The following is a 15886-nucleotide window of genomic DNA, read 5'->3' as shown; positions in this document are numbered from 1 at the left end:
ATATATATGCAATTTCATTAAGCTATGCCGGCAGTTTTGATTGCATCTTTAACTGTTTATCAGCATAAATCATAAAAATTATTGTCAATAAAAAGAGGCTAGGAAAAGAGGAGACAAATACCAGCAGTCTATGTGGTTTGCAGGCAGTTTGAATGAGGAATACAAGAGATTGAAGTGTGTGAAGGTTGCGTGTTCCTTCATCTGCTTGTTGAAAGCAGTTCGACACATCACATAGGCAGTTGATGCATTTTAAATGAAGGGTTATAACGAGAAATTTTCTGTTCAGGTGGATGTAAAGGCATAAAAAAAACGATGCACCGTTTCATCTTGTGTGTTCTCTCAGTGGCTTCATAGAGGCTTGTTTTCTCTCCATTTTCTCCCCCTTGTCATTTGTTTTAATCTGGCCCACAACACCTTTGGCAGTTTGAGGCATCCTCTTCATCTAATGAGCCAACAAGTGTCAATTGCCTCAAGTGAGTCTTTTAAATGTAACAAAATTGTTCCCGTTTCACCTCTCCACAAGCTCTGTGTCCTTATTGATATCAGATACACACTCTTAAGTATAATTTCCGTCTTCTCTGTCAGGAATTGAGTGTATTTATTTCCGATGGGTTGGAGGATACTTAATGTCCTTTGCTGTTTTTTTATTTTTTTTATTTTTATTATTAGTGTTGAACAGCGGTTTCAGTGGGACCAATTTGTGCATATTACAAGAGTGTCACTCTTTATAGAGAGGCAGCATCACTGTGACGGTAATGCGACTGGACAAAGTTTTTCACCTCTGTGTACCATCACATAAGATGTTTTTGCAGACTTTCCCCTTCCTTTTTGCAAATCCTCTTGAGGCCTGCTAAGTTTAATCTTCTTGTTTTGGTGCAGCCAACATAGATGGCATACTGTATATTTTCCCCTGCTTCTGCTTATGTTTTTCTTTCAAACTTCAAAGCCAGAGGTTGTATAAATGCTTTTTTACTGTTTGATTCTTACTTGTAGAAAGKGCTATATAACTAAGCTCACTGTCTTTGCTTTCTTGTAAACTTCACATATTATATCATGCATTAAAAATCCAACCTTGAAAAATACAGAACTGATAAAATATCAATTCCTGCCTGTAGAATATTTTTGGATAGTGTTAATATACCTTAAAGTAGGTCTTCCACCRTGATAATACCATGTGAAACAAAAGGATAAAGAAATATAAATGTACACTTGTACTTTATCTCAGCATCATAATAATATTCTATTGAAGGGAAAATACAATTAAAAAGTCAAGGAACAGGCTGTGCAGTCTAGGTAGTATAATTCAAATCACAGCTGTCCCAAGTGAAAATTCCAATTAGTTCTTCTTTAAAATATTGTGATGAGAAAATAAACTATTCCATTAAGTCTTAAATTTGCAAAGTGAAACAGAATTGCACAGAAATAAATCCTTTCCTTATAGACTATCTTCTATATTGTTTTTATTTAACTCAACAGAGTTCGTGGGAGCACGAACTCCCACGAACGAAATAACTCACTGAAATAACTCACTGAAATAACTCAGTGAGTTGTTTCGTCAAAATTTGACTTATAAACTCATTTACTAAAACTAAAGGAGATGAGCTAGTTTCCCTTCTTCGGAAATCTCTTTGCGTGGCTCTCTGAAGGTGCCTTTCCTTTTAGTTTGTTTTTTCTCACCATAATTTGAAAATAGTCTGAGCCATTGTTTTTCCTTCTCCCATTTTAATGCGTGATTTTTCCTGGTTCAGGTTTTGCCTTGCTTTTTTGGTCTTTGTTGGAAGTGACTCAGTAAAAACCTCCAAACAAGACAAAGCAAGACTGGKKTAGTGTTGAAGCTTGGTTTCCATAGTGATGGCACTTGTCCAGGCAGCCTGTGAGAATTGGTCCTGATTGATGGAGCTTGGTTGTTTAGGCCMAGAGGGTGTATGTGTGAGTGTGTGTGGAAGTCTAATTACGCATTCACTTGAATGCACATTTGGCTTGATCAATCTGTCTGTCCTTCTGCTCCTCTGTCTTTTTCTGTATTCCTCTTGACGTAAACCTCTAAAGTGTGCACGCAAACTAGAAAAAAAGAGCTTTTTTCATGTCTTGGACTAATGGATAATTGTCTTTTTGTATCGCTCCATTGTAACACAGTAGTGTAAAACGCAGTATCATAAAGGCTAGATTTAACAACATAGCAGTTCTGAAGTAAATATAGAGCCCAAGCATGCTGTTTATTTACCTATTTTTCACATGATAGTCAATGAAAAGAAACTATAAATGTTGGTAACTGACACCATATTAATAAATTGGGAAAAATAATTCACAAGTAATATTTTCTGGTATGTCTGTCAAAAACATAACTAAAAATAATTTTAATATTCAAATTTTTTTACCAATAGACTGATGCTGTTGATTTGGAGACTGTCTCTATTCTAGTATTTTACCTATATATATATAAAGAAAAAAAAATATTTTTTTTCTTTTTTTTTTTACTTTATTTAACAGTGAATAGCTTTTAGATTTGCTACTGTCTTTGTGTTTTTTTTCCTCATAATGCATTTTTTTCATAGTACTTTTCATATAGTTTATATATGTAATTTATATATAAATATCTCCCTGTTATATCTTTTATGCCTCTGAGGTCTTTAGATTTGAAGACAATCATCAAATTTCTTCAAATTTAAATGGCCATTAAATATGCTTCTGCATAACGTTGCCTAAATATACGAATGCAAAATGATAGGTAAACCTGATTTCCAATCAAATAAACATTCAAAAATATTCCATRCAGATCTGTGGAAGGGATAGAATGTGTGTTGAGTTCAAAGTTAGTTAAAGTAGTTTTACTGTTTTCACATCTATATAAATATGCTAAACAAGAATATAAATATTCTAAAATTAGAGATAAAACAATGCCCTTGGTAGTGATTATTATTTAAATATGTGAAAGAAACTGCATTTTTATGTTGCTATTTTAAGAGGAAAAACTAAATAATCAAATAATGAAAAATGAAGCTTTGAAATTATTTGAATATACATCTTCAGCAAATAATACATTTTAGGGGTTTCCAATTTACAAAAGATGTGGCTAGCTTATTCTATTTTATTTTCGGGGGGAGTTGACACAGTTGCCAGATGTTCTTTTCAGATGTTGCTGGTAAATGTGCTGTGAGCTCCCTATTTGTAGCAAGATAGATAACAAGTGCTCTTTACCAGTTCTCTTCCTTTCTCGGCAAATCACTGAATGGCTCTGCATCATTTTGTCTCCCACTTTGCTAATTCAGTGGATAATGGCTCCTATTTATGAGTAGAGAACCTTTTTCTGCCAATTACTGTATTAGTCATAAAGCCAGTCCCCACCTCCTTTTACAGYCCCCCTCCCCATCAAACAACAACAGTTAAGTACTGTAAATGGAGCCATCTCATATTCACATTCCCACCTCCCACTCTCCACCACATTAAAATCGCAGTGCCTGTGTGTTCTGTGTTATCGGGTCCAGCAGAGGTAGCGGCCAGTAGCAGGTGGTTGCTGTATTAGCTAAACATGCGTCTGTGTGCACAGTGTGAGTGTTCCCCCTCCCCCTTTTTCTGAGCAGCCCCGCATGCGTTGATCAGTTCTATTCTTGGGGAGGTGTGAAGATAGCAGTGCCCCCATTGCTGGTTATTTTAGCTGAGGCCATGTCCCACTGCCAGCCTGATAAAGACTGGACTCTGTGTGCTTATCTGGGCTCTGCCGTACCTCAGCCTGTTTGAGAAATGCTTACGGAATAGAGGGGAGACGATGAAAGGGACAAATGTCCACTGCAGGAGGAATGTCCTTTCAATGTCCTGTATGTGAAGATAATGCATTCTTACTTGTGTTTATATTGATGGACTTGTTACACATGTTGCAGTAAATGGAAAGACACATGAAATGGCGCAGACAGATAAAGAACCATAACATTTCTTACTGTTTTTCTTTTTTTTTCGTTTTTAGCTTGAATACTCTACCTCATCCTCACACCAAAAGATGCTACACAGAACGCAATGCCCTATCGCTTTTACATTTTGCCACTTCAGGTGTAAAAACTACAAGTTAGTAGTTACAACTTGCTCCATTCTCCATCAGAGAATGGAGCAGCAGAACAGAGTTTAAGCAAATATGTCAGGAAGGCAGTCCCTTAAAGTTTCTGTTTTAATCCAAACGCAAATGTGTTATCGTTTTTGAGTAAAAGGTAAAAAGTTTGTCACGGAAGACATGACATGTTTCTTTCTTATCAATCCATGGGTCTGTTTTGTGTTAAAACCTCTTTCCAGCCAAATTATAATTATGTGGACAAAATATTGAACCTTTGCAAATTTTCACTTAGCTGAAATGCAACCGGTGKTTTTTTTGCTAAATCTTAAAATAACATATGCAAATTCTAATGTACATTGGAGTATTAATAAAAAATATGCATTTTGGTAATGTTTTACTTTGCACTTTTTCTTTTTGAACTGGCACATCGCCCGTTTAATGAGAGGTTATAGCATTATAAATAGAAACAATGTTTCAAATCCAAATTCAAAATTACAGTTTGTGTGACGATTCTTTTCCTAATRTAATTTTTTTGTTYATGTACTTGCCACTCTGCAAGAATTTCACTTCTCGAGAGTGTGGGAAGGAAAAAAAGGTCACAGAATTGAAATAATCAAAGTGTCGGTGGTGTAGTCTTGCAGTTTAACACCTTAGCAACTTTACGTACTCAATTTGCTCAGCCGTCAACATTACCTGGCACTATAAATGGACAAAAAGCCTGAAAGCTTCTACTCGGTTTAGCAGTGCATTTTATTTGATCCTGATGTCACAACCTATCTAGAGGTCGAGCCCGATTTATTACAGGACACATTGTGAAAGTACCTGTTGATATTTTGGACTGGTCTGTGCCATCACTCATGACCACAAAACATTTTAAGCACTTAAAATCCAGACACTGTTCAACCTTTTCCACCCTGCAATTACTGGTGTGGTGGTGAGGTTAAAATTTCAGGAAAAAAAGAGCATGGGCTTAAAGTCAGCACTAACTGGCAGATGAGGCCCAGAGGCACATAGCAAGAGAGAACAGGAAAAAAGGTTAATTATGCTCATCAGAGTTCACACAATCATAAACTCCATACCCCCTGTAGTAATTGCAGTGTAATTTTAATTCACAAGCCCACAGCCAGCTGAAGGGGTTCTTGATGGTTTGTGCATAAAAACGCATACTGGCTCTTTGAAAATTAACCATCTCTACACAAACAAGACAAATCAAGAAAATCAGCATTAAAAAAGACATGGAAGACAAATATTTTCAATGTATCCCCATCTTTTCTCCTTTGCATTTTATCTGTACGTCTGTTGAATGAGCAAAAAAAAAAAAAAAAAGATATGTCAAAGGAATAAAATCTGGTGTATGTATCACTTAAACACACTAAATACTAAAACATAAAAAAATCCAACAAAAGAGAGCATTGTACCTCTTGAGGAAGTGTTTTTAGACACTACTTTAGGTTGTGGTCGATCTTACAGCTGTGCACCACAGCACCTTAATAAATGCATGACATGGTGGGGATTCCTGGTTCTTATCAAGAAAATTTAGGCTTAGATTCAACCAGCCTTTTTTTTTCTGCAGTTCCATGCCGTTATGTTTTAGTACCAATATAAGTCTTTTACATAGAATTTAATAAAAGGCAAAATATTCTATGCTAAATGTACAGAGCTGGCACCTAGTTGTACTTCTACAATAAGGACTCTGAAGCATCATTTCACAAATTAGGCAACAAAATGGTCATTTACTGTATATCCACCTCTGCTGTCAAATCTGAAGAACGGATGTGTTTGTCAATCCATTTCTAGAACCAGTCACTCCTAAAATCTGGTCTGAAATTTATTTCAGTTGGAAAATATTTCAAAAATAATTTTCTTTTACTCAAATGACTCCTGTTTTAATGCCTCTTTGCTTGTTATAGTTACTTTTTAGAATTCATTTGAAAGTTTTATCATTGTCTTTTAGTGCTTTGTGTAAAGGTTTTATTATATTTTCTGACCCGTTAAGGCTGTATTTATTATAAAGAAACTTTTCTTTCCACATGTAGAAGACATGTGGATTTTTAACTATCCTTTTGAATAGTTAAAAAAAGCATGGCCTTCTTATACATTCACATCTTCTAATTGTGAGATGCTCTATGGAGCATGAGGTTTAGATGCAAGKGATMATTTTAAAAGTGCCACTGAAATTAACATATGTATTCTGATGTGTCAAAGATGGGATTAGAAAAATGMTTRGTGTCTTCTCATCATATACACATTTCTGTGTTCTCATCATATACACATTTCTTCTTTAGGCGGTAAATAGACCCTCAAAAAGTAGATCCCTGTGAAGGGCTGCTTGGCAATTGTGAGTTGCAAATAGTAAGAGCTAGAATTTGTTAAAGTTAGAAAAACTTTTTGATGAGTTGTCCAGCACTTTTTACACCACACTCATTCTTACCAATTTCGGAGCTTCTAGACCTCCTGTCACCTTCTTTCTCTACTCTTCTAGCATTCCTTCCACCACTGACCTTTCCACCTGCTCCTTCACTMGTCCTGTCATTCATGACTGTGTCATTTTCCATTTTTATTTCTATCCCATCTGGGTTTTTTTTTTCTTCTTCACAGCTCTCTTTTTGGCTGGCTGCCTATTTTATTTAAACCCTACCTCAAGTAATACTCAAAACTATATACAGTACATTGTATAGCAAAAAAAAAAAAAAACTGAAATCTGTCAGGAGGTAAATTCAGCCAGGCATTCACATTTATTTTACATCTCTCTCATCTTGCGAAGCCAGAGAGAGGGGGAGAATGCGACTGGGTGGAAATGTCAGACAGTCCACGGGAAAACTAATCAAAGAATGCCGGCCTTCAGTAAGAACCACTGCCATGGGCTGGCTGTGTGTAAAGCCCACTTCTGTCTCAACAGAGGGCACATTGTAAAGGAAGGTCAAATCTGGAGAAGCTGTGTTGTGTAAAGCTGCACAGGGATGTTTAGGATGGAAATTGAAAGTGTAAAATGCCAGAAGGGATCATTTTATGCAGCAGGAAGATGAAGTAAGCCACTTCCTTAAGATGACGAGAAGGCAAAGGTGCTCAATTTACACCGCAACCTGTATAGTATTTTTAAATACATATCTGTGAAATATACAATGAGAAAAAGTTTCAACTTTTGTTCTAAGTTCATTTTGTTGGATTTTCTTTCTTTTCTTTTTTWAAATCCTATTATTGGTGTTGCAGTTTTCCAGCACAGACAGCATATTGATGCAAGGATGCCGCTTTAAGAGTAAAAAACAAAAATGTGTTGCTGTCTGTCCTTGATAGTCCCTAATATTCTTATTATGAATTAAACACTTACTTGGTCGGAAGAGCTGTGTAGTGGTTGGTTTTATCCTTTAACAGTATTGTGAAATATTTGGCTTAACATTTGGAGGCAGTAAGTTGAACTTTGAGTGTACTTGCCCTATTTTCCTGAGGCACAGCGCTCACGCTTCTTCTTTTCCTCTGCCATGTCTCATGCCATTTCTTTTTGGTTCATTCTCCTTCTTCCCACCTCTCTTTGCCTGATAATGAATGCAGGAATTCTCCCTCATATGTGTTTAGCAGTGCTTGGAGACCTGTGTCGGCCCGTGGTCCCTCAATTATTAATTTGATGTTGTGCGCTTGGCCGTTTGATCATTGCCGTATATCTGTGTGATTCAGATTTAACAAGTTCCCCGGGAGGGTGTAGGTTTTTTTTCTCTCTTTTTCTATCCAGTTTGTTCTCTTAAACCTACTTTAACCCAAACGTGTGTTAAACTTTTGATGGACTGCGACGGCTATTTCACCGYTGGTTTTCAGTTAAAACAACTGAGGCATTTTCTATTTGAACAGTTCAGCTAATGATTGTTTTTCACTGTTCTGTGGTAGAAATAAGTTAGCTATTACCATAAAGAGGAAAACTCTCTTATATCAGGTCACAGCTTTCACTCACCCCTGGTCTTAAGGGACAGGGTAGATTGAACACCGCAAGCTTTTTACCCTGTGCACAATCCAGCAGGGTCACACTGATCCTGCATGCGCTTTTACAAGGTTTTTTTGGGGGGTCCTGGGGGTGGTTTTAGGTGCTGACGGTCTGACGGGACACCCCCACTGCTTCCCTGTTGTTCAACCATGACATCTGCCATACTCCTCCTGAGCGTCGTGCTAAGACCACAGGAGGGTTAATGACCTTTTCCAAAGAATTTGCTTCTTCACTGGACCTTGTCCTTTGTTCTTTTTTTTTTTTTTTGTGGAATGATACATGTTTAAGCTTGTAATCATCACAACCTGGGCATTACCATATAAATTTGAAAGTTGTAGAGCACTACAGTTGGAGGGGTGGATACAAGGAGATGTGCAAAGTGAAAATTAGATACAGACCAAGATAAAGTATGTGTGGATGCTTGCACATGCACTCGGTTGACATTTGGAAGTGAGTTCTTTGTGAAATGTAATTAAAGGAACTGAGTTAGCACCAGTGCTGCAGCATTTATCTTATAGCCTGTGGTAATGTATGTTTTTCTTTGCTCTCCAGCAAAGCCAGAGTTCACTAAAGTTCCTGTTGACCAGATTGGTGTCTCGGGCGGAGTGGTCTCCTTTGTCTGCCAGGCAACGGGCGACCCCAAGCCAAAAGTTAGTTGGAACAAGAAAGGAAAGAAGGTGAACTCTCAGCGCATAGAGGTAAGTTTGTGAATTATGCTGTACCTTTCTGCTATCCGTAGGTGTGCTGGGCTGACTTAAWGTGGAGAGACAGAGTGTTTATGTTACTGTCATGTCATACAACACTAGGCCAWAAAATTACAACACTAAATGCTCACATGTGGGTCTGTTAAAGTGAATTATTAAATGTAACCTGAAAACATGTAATGGAATTAATCACATTAAAAAGATTTTGGTGCTGTGTGGAAATGGAGGACATCTTGTTCTCTGCTATTGATTCTGATTGCAAAGTAGTGGGCTCTTAAGGACCCGCTTTATTCCTTCATGTAGTAGTCACAAACSTTGAACTTTTYACACATKTGTCTTGTTACAATCACAAGCTTCAGTTTACTCTTTTACAACTATGTGATAGATCAGCACTAAATAATGCACAGCTACTAAGTGGAAGCTACCAGTGTAATGTACTGTTAGTATAAATGTAATCGTTATGTGAGGGCTTCGCTGTAGAACAATAGTAGATAAACTAAAAAGCAACATGAAAACCAAGGAGCACAGAGMAACACTCAGAAAAAAAAATATGGAGAAGTTATTGGTAGGGTTAGCTTATAAAACAACATCCCAAGCTTTGCACATCTCACTGTGAGTTCATTAACAGGAACCGGAAAAAGTATAGCACAACTGCAAACCTACAAAATCATAGCCATCTGCCTAAGTTGACCAGCTGGGAGAAGAGAGCATTAACAGAGGGAACTGAGAAACTTATATCTCTGCAGAAACTACGCTTTCCAACTGCTCAGGTTGAAGCCTYTTGATAGAACAACTATTAGTTTGGCACTGCACAAATCTGACTCCCGTGAACGATGAGGTGAAAGTCAGTGTGGAAAGAAACCTGTAAAGTCGTGTGATTCAGTTAGCCTCAAGCCATGTAAGCAACATAGTTAGCATGTAAATTAAGCTTCTATGGTCATAAATAAATAAATATAAATAAGACCAAATTTGTCAACAGGCAAATCACAATGTGTTTATGTACACTGCATATGACCTTGAATGAACACATGATGGTGGCATCAATTATGCTTTTCTTCAGCAGAGTCAGGAAAGCTGTAGATGAGCAAAGCTAGTAAAGACATACCCCAAAATACTTGCAGATGCAATTGCAGTGAAAAATGGCTCAACCAAATCATCTCTTGGGGGAGGATCTTTTTTTTTTTAATTTACAAATCCATGTCCCTTAATGTCTTAGTTATGTGCTTCTTTGTATTGCTCTACCACATGAAACTTTGAGAAAAATACATTCAAGTTTGTGACTGTAACATAACATAATGTGGAAAAGGTCAAGGCATATGAATACCTTCGCAAAACACTGTACAATGACAACTGTTTTGACTTTCAGTTACTCTGTTTTACCATCTTGCGAGCCGTTTTCTTTCAGCTTGAGTTTATCATAGCAATTTTGAAAAGGCTTATTATTTTAACTTTCCCCTCATGATTTTTACAAATTGATGTAGAAAACACATCACAGCTTTCATGGATTTACTTCTTTTAACCTCTGAATATTTACATGTCTATCATTAGCTACAGCTGCCCAGCATTGAAATGCTGATCCCTCACATTCCACAAACTGTGTCCTTTTTGCACTTGACTGACTCTGTTATTGTCACATTTTACCAGAGCTGTTTTTTTTTTTTTTTTCTTGAAGCAGCCTTGACTGCATGATTATGCCTGTGCGTTATTCATGATGTTTGTTATTCACTTCTCGGCAGGCATCCCAGATGGCATCTCTAAAAGTCTTGACTGATGCTCAATGTCTCTTAATTAAAAAGTTGCTTTATTTAACAGTGACAACAGTGACAGCACTCAGATCTATGCACACACCCGAACCCGCACATTCATGCGTAGCGGCGTGAGGGAAACCGTGGGGGAAGGCGCTGAAAAGCAAAAGCGGAAAAAAAAAAAAAAAATGACAGAAGCATCAACAGGAAGACCAGAATCCCAACTGAGGATAAAATAAAAAGACAAGTTCTGTTTGCGCTTGCTCCTCCTCTGCATGCTAAGTGGAAAACAAAGCCAAGGGCACGAAGGAGCCCAGCCGAATGGACGCTTCCCATTTAACTGGGCATAAAAATTGGTAAAGTGGGTTTTGAAGTCGTAGTTTTATTTCTGTTCTTATCTTCTCTACCCTCTAGACAGCTGCTTTGATATTGATCACGATGGCATGCTCTGCAGTGTTTTTAGCCTAATTAGCTGCTCAGGCCGGGATGTGCGTCACACAAACAGCAGAGCTGCTGAAGGCTCCTGTTTGTGGTTCAAAGTCACACATTGCTCAGATGGTTGGAGCWGTAAAACCTAGGTTGTAATGGTATWAGCTTCCATTTAAGAGGGGTAGACACTAGAACTGTGGTTTATGCCGTCAGGCTTGGAATCTAATCATCTTCCTTGACTGGTTTGTCCAAAATTAGACMAAAGAAAAGAGGTCAGAAGACAACGGTTTGTGCAAAAAACTGAGGCCGATTATTTCACAACTGGCGCCATCAAAATTCTAGTTTTGCACTTATTGATCTATTGATTTTCAGTCGGATCAAACACCAACCCAGTGGCCAGAATCTGTCTGCAATGTTAATAGAGTCTTTYACAAACATTACAGCTTCATATAAACAGAACATAACTGAACAGTTACTGTTTATGTAATTCTTATAAAACTGTTTTCSCAACCACAATCCTAACCCATATGTTATCCKTCTTTGTTGTTCCAAGGACTTTCAACAAACCTTAGAAACACAACAACAAAGCAGAAAARAGGCATAATTGCAGTTGTAAAACAAGATGAAAACACAAACTGTGTTGAGGGAAACTCTGTCTTTAATGGATTTTTTTGTTGTTGTTTTTGCATTGTTTGGTTTCAGAAGAATAGAATAAACCACATTTGTGGTGCACTTGTCTACATGTTAACCGATCACAATGGGACAATATTCATACTTATGTCCATCTGACAATATAAATAAATATAGTCAATGACAAACACAAAATCTGATAGTATGACTGTTACTTTTGAAGCCCAAACTGTTTTTTTCATATTGAGTTTTCATAAAGCATAAACTCATTATTGTGTGTCTTTAGCTTCTTACATTAATGTAATTGGGTGATTAAAGTAGCACATTTTCTGTAGAAGTCAGCAAAGTAARGCAATGATTATTTCCCAGAAAACTGTGTTGAATTGTAATATTGTTTATAATCACTTGAAAGAAAATTGCAAAACAAGTTGTGATAAATTTCAGCTCCATGTCGTCCATCGCTAGCTGCTTTCTCTGGTGATCTACTGTTTACTTACACTTTGCTGCCAACTTAAAAAATTGTGGTATTTAAATTGAAATCCCAAACAAAYGTAGCCAAACTTTGCTCCTTATGCTTCATTTCACAGACGATTGAGTTTGACGAGGGTGCTGGCGCTGTGCTCAGAATCCAACCACTCCGAGCACCACGTGATGAGAATATCTACGAATGTCTAGCAGAGAACAGCGCAGGCGAGAATTCCGTCAGCGCCAAGCTCACCATCATCAGAGGTAAAGCCTCCTGCTTTTTAATTTTTTTTCCCCCCTGTGAGAAGATCATGGATTTATGCAGTGCATTTACTAGAGCGGCATTTTTTGTGTCTGGAATTTCAATCTGTGACTTTCTGCTCAAGAGGTACTGAAACTTTTCAGTTTCAGTACTGTTCAGGTAGCAAGTCAAATAGTCAAAAAAATAAAACCACAAACAGCATCGATTAGCAATGTATTTTTATTTTTAATTTAATGTTTTTGAAGGATTTATAGCAAATTAAATCTAGTTGCTTAGAATTAAATTTTTTTGCATAGGACATCAACACCCAAAATTTATTGATTACCCAGTGGGGTCCTGAGCTCAACTTTTGGACAGTTTATTAGGAACAGTTTTATTTTATACACATCATACTTTGTGAAGCTGAAATTATTATACAGTACTCCATTTTATCAACAACAAAAAAGCGCCAAATTTAAAATAAATCTTTTGTTAAATCCAATTTTGTCTATGTGTAGAAACATACAATATTATAGGGTGAGATTTCATATGCAATGGTTTTACTTGCCAAGTTCAAGAAATGTTAAATCTGAAAAAAAAAAAAAAATCTGATGTACCAAAACCATGTTAATGTATCTAAAACAAAAGGAGACATGGCAACCACCAACTCTTTTGCTGTTGAAATGTTGAGTGCTGTTAATCACATATTTTTTTGATGAGACTAATCAGCTGTCATTCAAGTAATAGGTGAGCCTGTCATTGGCAGCCCTTAAAGTCCCTCGATGAATTGGATTGATTGTGCATCTACAGAGAGGCCACGGCAGCTGACAGATGTGCTTGGACATCCCGTACAAGRGTGCCCACAGATATATCAGGARTAAAATAACTATATAGTACATAGTAGYTCATGATAAAAAGCAATTTTAGATGAAGTGTTGACAAAATAACATTTAAGGTCATGATGATGTTGTTACGGTGAACAAACATGTTGCTACCTACCCGATTTCGTCTTTTTCATTCCACATTTTGCTGACGGCTTCCAATATATAGACCCACACAGCACAGTGTCTTTTTCCTCTTTTCTCTTCCACTGCCATCTGCCTTGATTCCAGGCCTGGATGAAGCTGAGCTAATGCTGCCGGRCTGGCAGCACAAACACCAGGCCTTTCTGGCTGTCTGATCCACCAGCACTGGTGTGGGCAGCATTTGTCTGGTGGGAACATTGCGCCAGAGATGGCAAACCTTGCCCAACATAGCTTAGTCATTGTTAGACACAGACCTGCTATGCTTTGACGAAGGTGCGAGTTCCTCTAGTGTAGAAATACAGTTACAATTTGAATAACTTAGTAAGCTATTTGACTGCTGTCTGTTCATTTTGTAAATTACCTGCATTATGTTTGCCTTTAAATTGTTTTACTCACACATTTTTTTTTCTTTCTTGACCAAGTAGATTTAAGACATTTGACTGTTAGGGCTGCCTTTTAATTAATCTGAGACTGGCAAATGACAAAGAATAGGAAATCAACAACAAAAAGTTTGAAATGCAACAACAATGATTTTGTAACTGATTTCTTATGTCTGATTTTTATAGTTGTTTAATCTGCCAATACCAATCTCAGTTTGCATGTGTAAATACGTTTTAATTCTATGATTTTTGAAGGGGCTTAGAGGACCCCTTAATGACATGTGATTTTTGAATTTCTAGGTGATCAGAGCAGATTAGTCTTAGAATTCTCAAATTCCAGTCACCAGTCAGAACAACATGTTGGGTTAAAATCCCAGAAAGACCCAGGCTACGATCTYTGCATGGAGTATGCATGTTCTCCAGATGCATGGATGGGTTGTATCCGGGTATGCCGGCTTCTTCCCATAGTCCAAGAACATAACTGTTAAGTTGATTCAATATGCTAAATTAATTATAGGTATTAGCATCCAGGTGTGCATCTCCTTTGTGTCACTGTGTTGTCCTRTGATAGACTGGTGATTTATTCAGATTTCATCCTGCATCTCGCCTGATAAGTGACCATGAAAATAGTAGGATGTACTAAGGATGGATGAATAGATTGTCACCAGCTGATTTCTCTGCACATCTAAAAAAAAAAAGTCTGCACAACATATCCAAAGCTTATTTTGTTTATGAAGGATTTTAGCATTCCCATATCAAAAGTCCTTGGCAAAATAAGCCTGGGCAAGCATAAAGACTGAACAACAACAAACATGCACACTGAATTCTCGGGAACATGCACACTAGGGCCCTCGGTTGGAGCACAGAACAAATCCTGATTAGTCTACAGAAGACGATAACAAATGTGAGGTTATTAAGATCCACTCCAGGGCCAAGAGGAAGAAGGCACATCTCCTGTGCAGGCAAGACAAAGCATTGAAATATGCATGCAAGTGTGTTGATGGAGGAGAATTTGACAGATGTATGTCTGCGGAGGATAGAAGAAATGTCCCGTTTTCCATCCTTAACTGGTTCCAGGCTCCCTGGATTAACCCATCAAGATCAGAATAGAACCTAGAAAAGAAAACTTTAAGAACGATATGYAATATCTGTCAAGAAAATACAAAAATAGGAAAATGAAGATTTTGAAGGGTGAAAGTAAAGAAGACTRMACATTATGAGTGAAAGGCAATTAGAGTTGAGGARGAGGAGCAGCAGAAAATACAAGGATTTAAAATTCAAGAAAAGTTGGCAATAGATGAARGGAGACAACAGAAGGTGATGTGGATGATTGGCAGTGTAGAACAGGTGAGGAGGACAATAGCTGAACATGGGTTCTTGGAACATAGCAAAGGATTACAGGATATGGGACAAGGCACAAGGGAAGCATTTCCAGTAAACAGAGGGGATGTGGTCTGGGATTTAGAGAGGCAGAAAATGGGTCGCTATGATGGGTGGCTTSGCCGGAAATGTGCGGTGCACGTATATTGGAATTCTCAGCAGCATGCACATTTCAACCCACATTGATTCTTTATCAAATGCAAATGTACAGAAACATTTTTGATCAACTATTAGGGTAGTAGTTAAAGAAGTCCATACTTTCACAGCTGATAAGATAAATATTCCAACAAAGCAGGAATTGCATGYATTTCTTCTGGATAAAGAAGTGGGTGTTTGTCTTACCTTACGAGCAAGCATACATCAGAACTTTCCTAACATTCTCATTCCTAGAGAGGAACTGGTTTGTTATGACTCAATACAAGATCTTTTTAGTTTTAAAYACAATGAATAACATCTCACTGTTCTCCCCACACATACATCGTCACTTTTAAGGACATGCACACAAACAGAGATACAAAAGTGCATTCCAAATATGTACTTGCACAAACATAGTACTTAAACGATAAACATACCATGACAGATGCACTAAAACTTTAAACAGAACTTCTCTCTTACCTTTTTTTAAACYTTGCGCTGACGATAACAAAGGCTCACTTCCTATTATGTTGTTCAGTTCTGTATGTGCGTGTGTGCGCATATGTTGATGGCAGTGGCGGTTGCATTTAGCTTTGACTGTGACACCTCCTTGGCTGTTACTTCACTGCCACAGCTGAATACCTAAGATGGGGGCCATCTGGCTCCACTAAGACGTTCACAGAGTCCTCTGGGAGTCCTTGGAGGAGGACCAGCAAACATATGAAGTGCACTCTGGA

The 15886-nt window shown here is 37.6% G+C and overlaps 1 protein-coding gene across 15 annotated transcripts in view; it reads left to right on the top strand.

Annotated features, from left to right (window-relative positions):
- Positions 1-15886, top strand: part of ptprsa (protein tyrosine phosphatase receptor type Sa) — a 243552-nt gene that overhangs the window by 118378 nt on the left and 109288 nt on the right. For all 15 annotated transcript variants that reach the window (XM_008406780.2, XM_008406777.2, XM_008406775.2 and 12 more), the window contains exons 4-5: positions 8568-8713; positions 12111-12252. In XM_008406780.2, the coding sequence (XP_008405002.1) occupies positions 8568-8713; positions 12111-12252 (288 nt within the window). The remainder of the gene's footprint in view (positions 1-8567; positions 8714-12110; positions 12253-15886) is intronic.

Source organism: Poecilia reticulata, linkage group LG4 (assembly GCF_000633615.1).
Source record: "Poecilia reticulata strain Guanapo linkage group LG4, Guppy_female_1.0+MT, whole genome shotgun sequence".
NCBI classification, from domain to species: domain Eukaryota; kingdom Metazoa; phylum Chordata; class Actinopteri; order Cyprinodontiformes; family Poeciliidae; genus Poecilia; species Poecilia reticulata.
The sequence above is the reverse complement of the archived record's forward strand: the minus strand, read 5'-3'. Positions and strand labels throughout refer to the sequence as shown.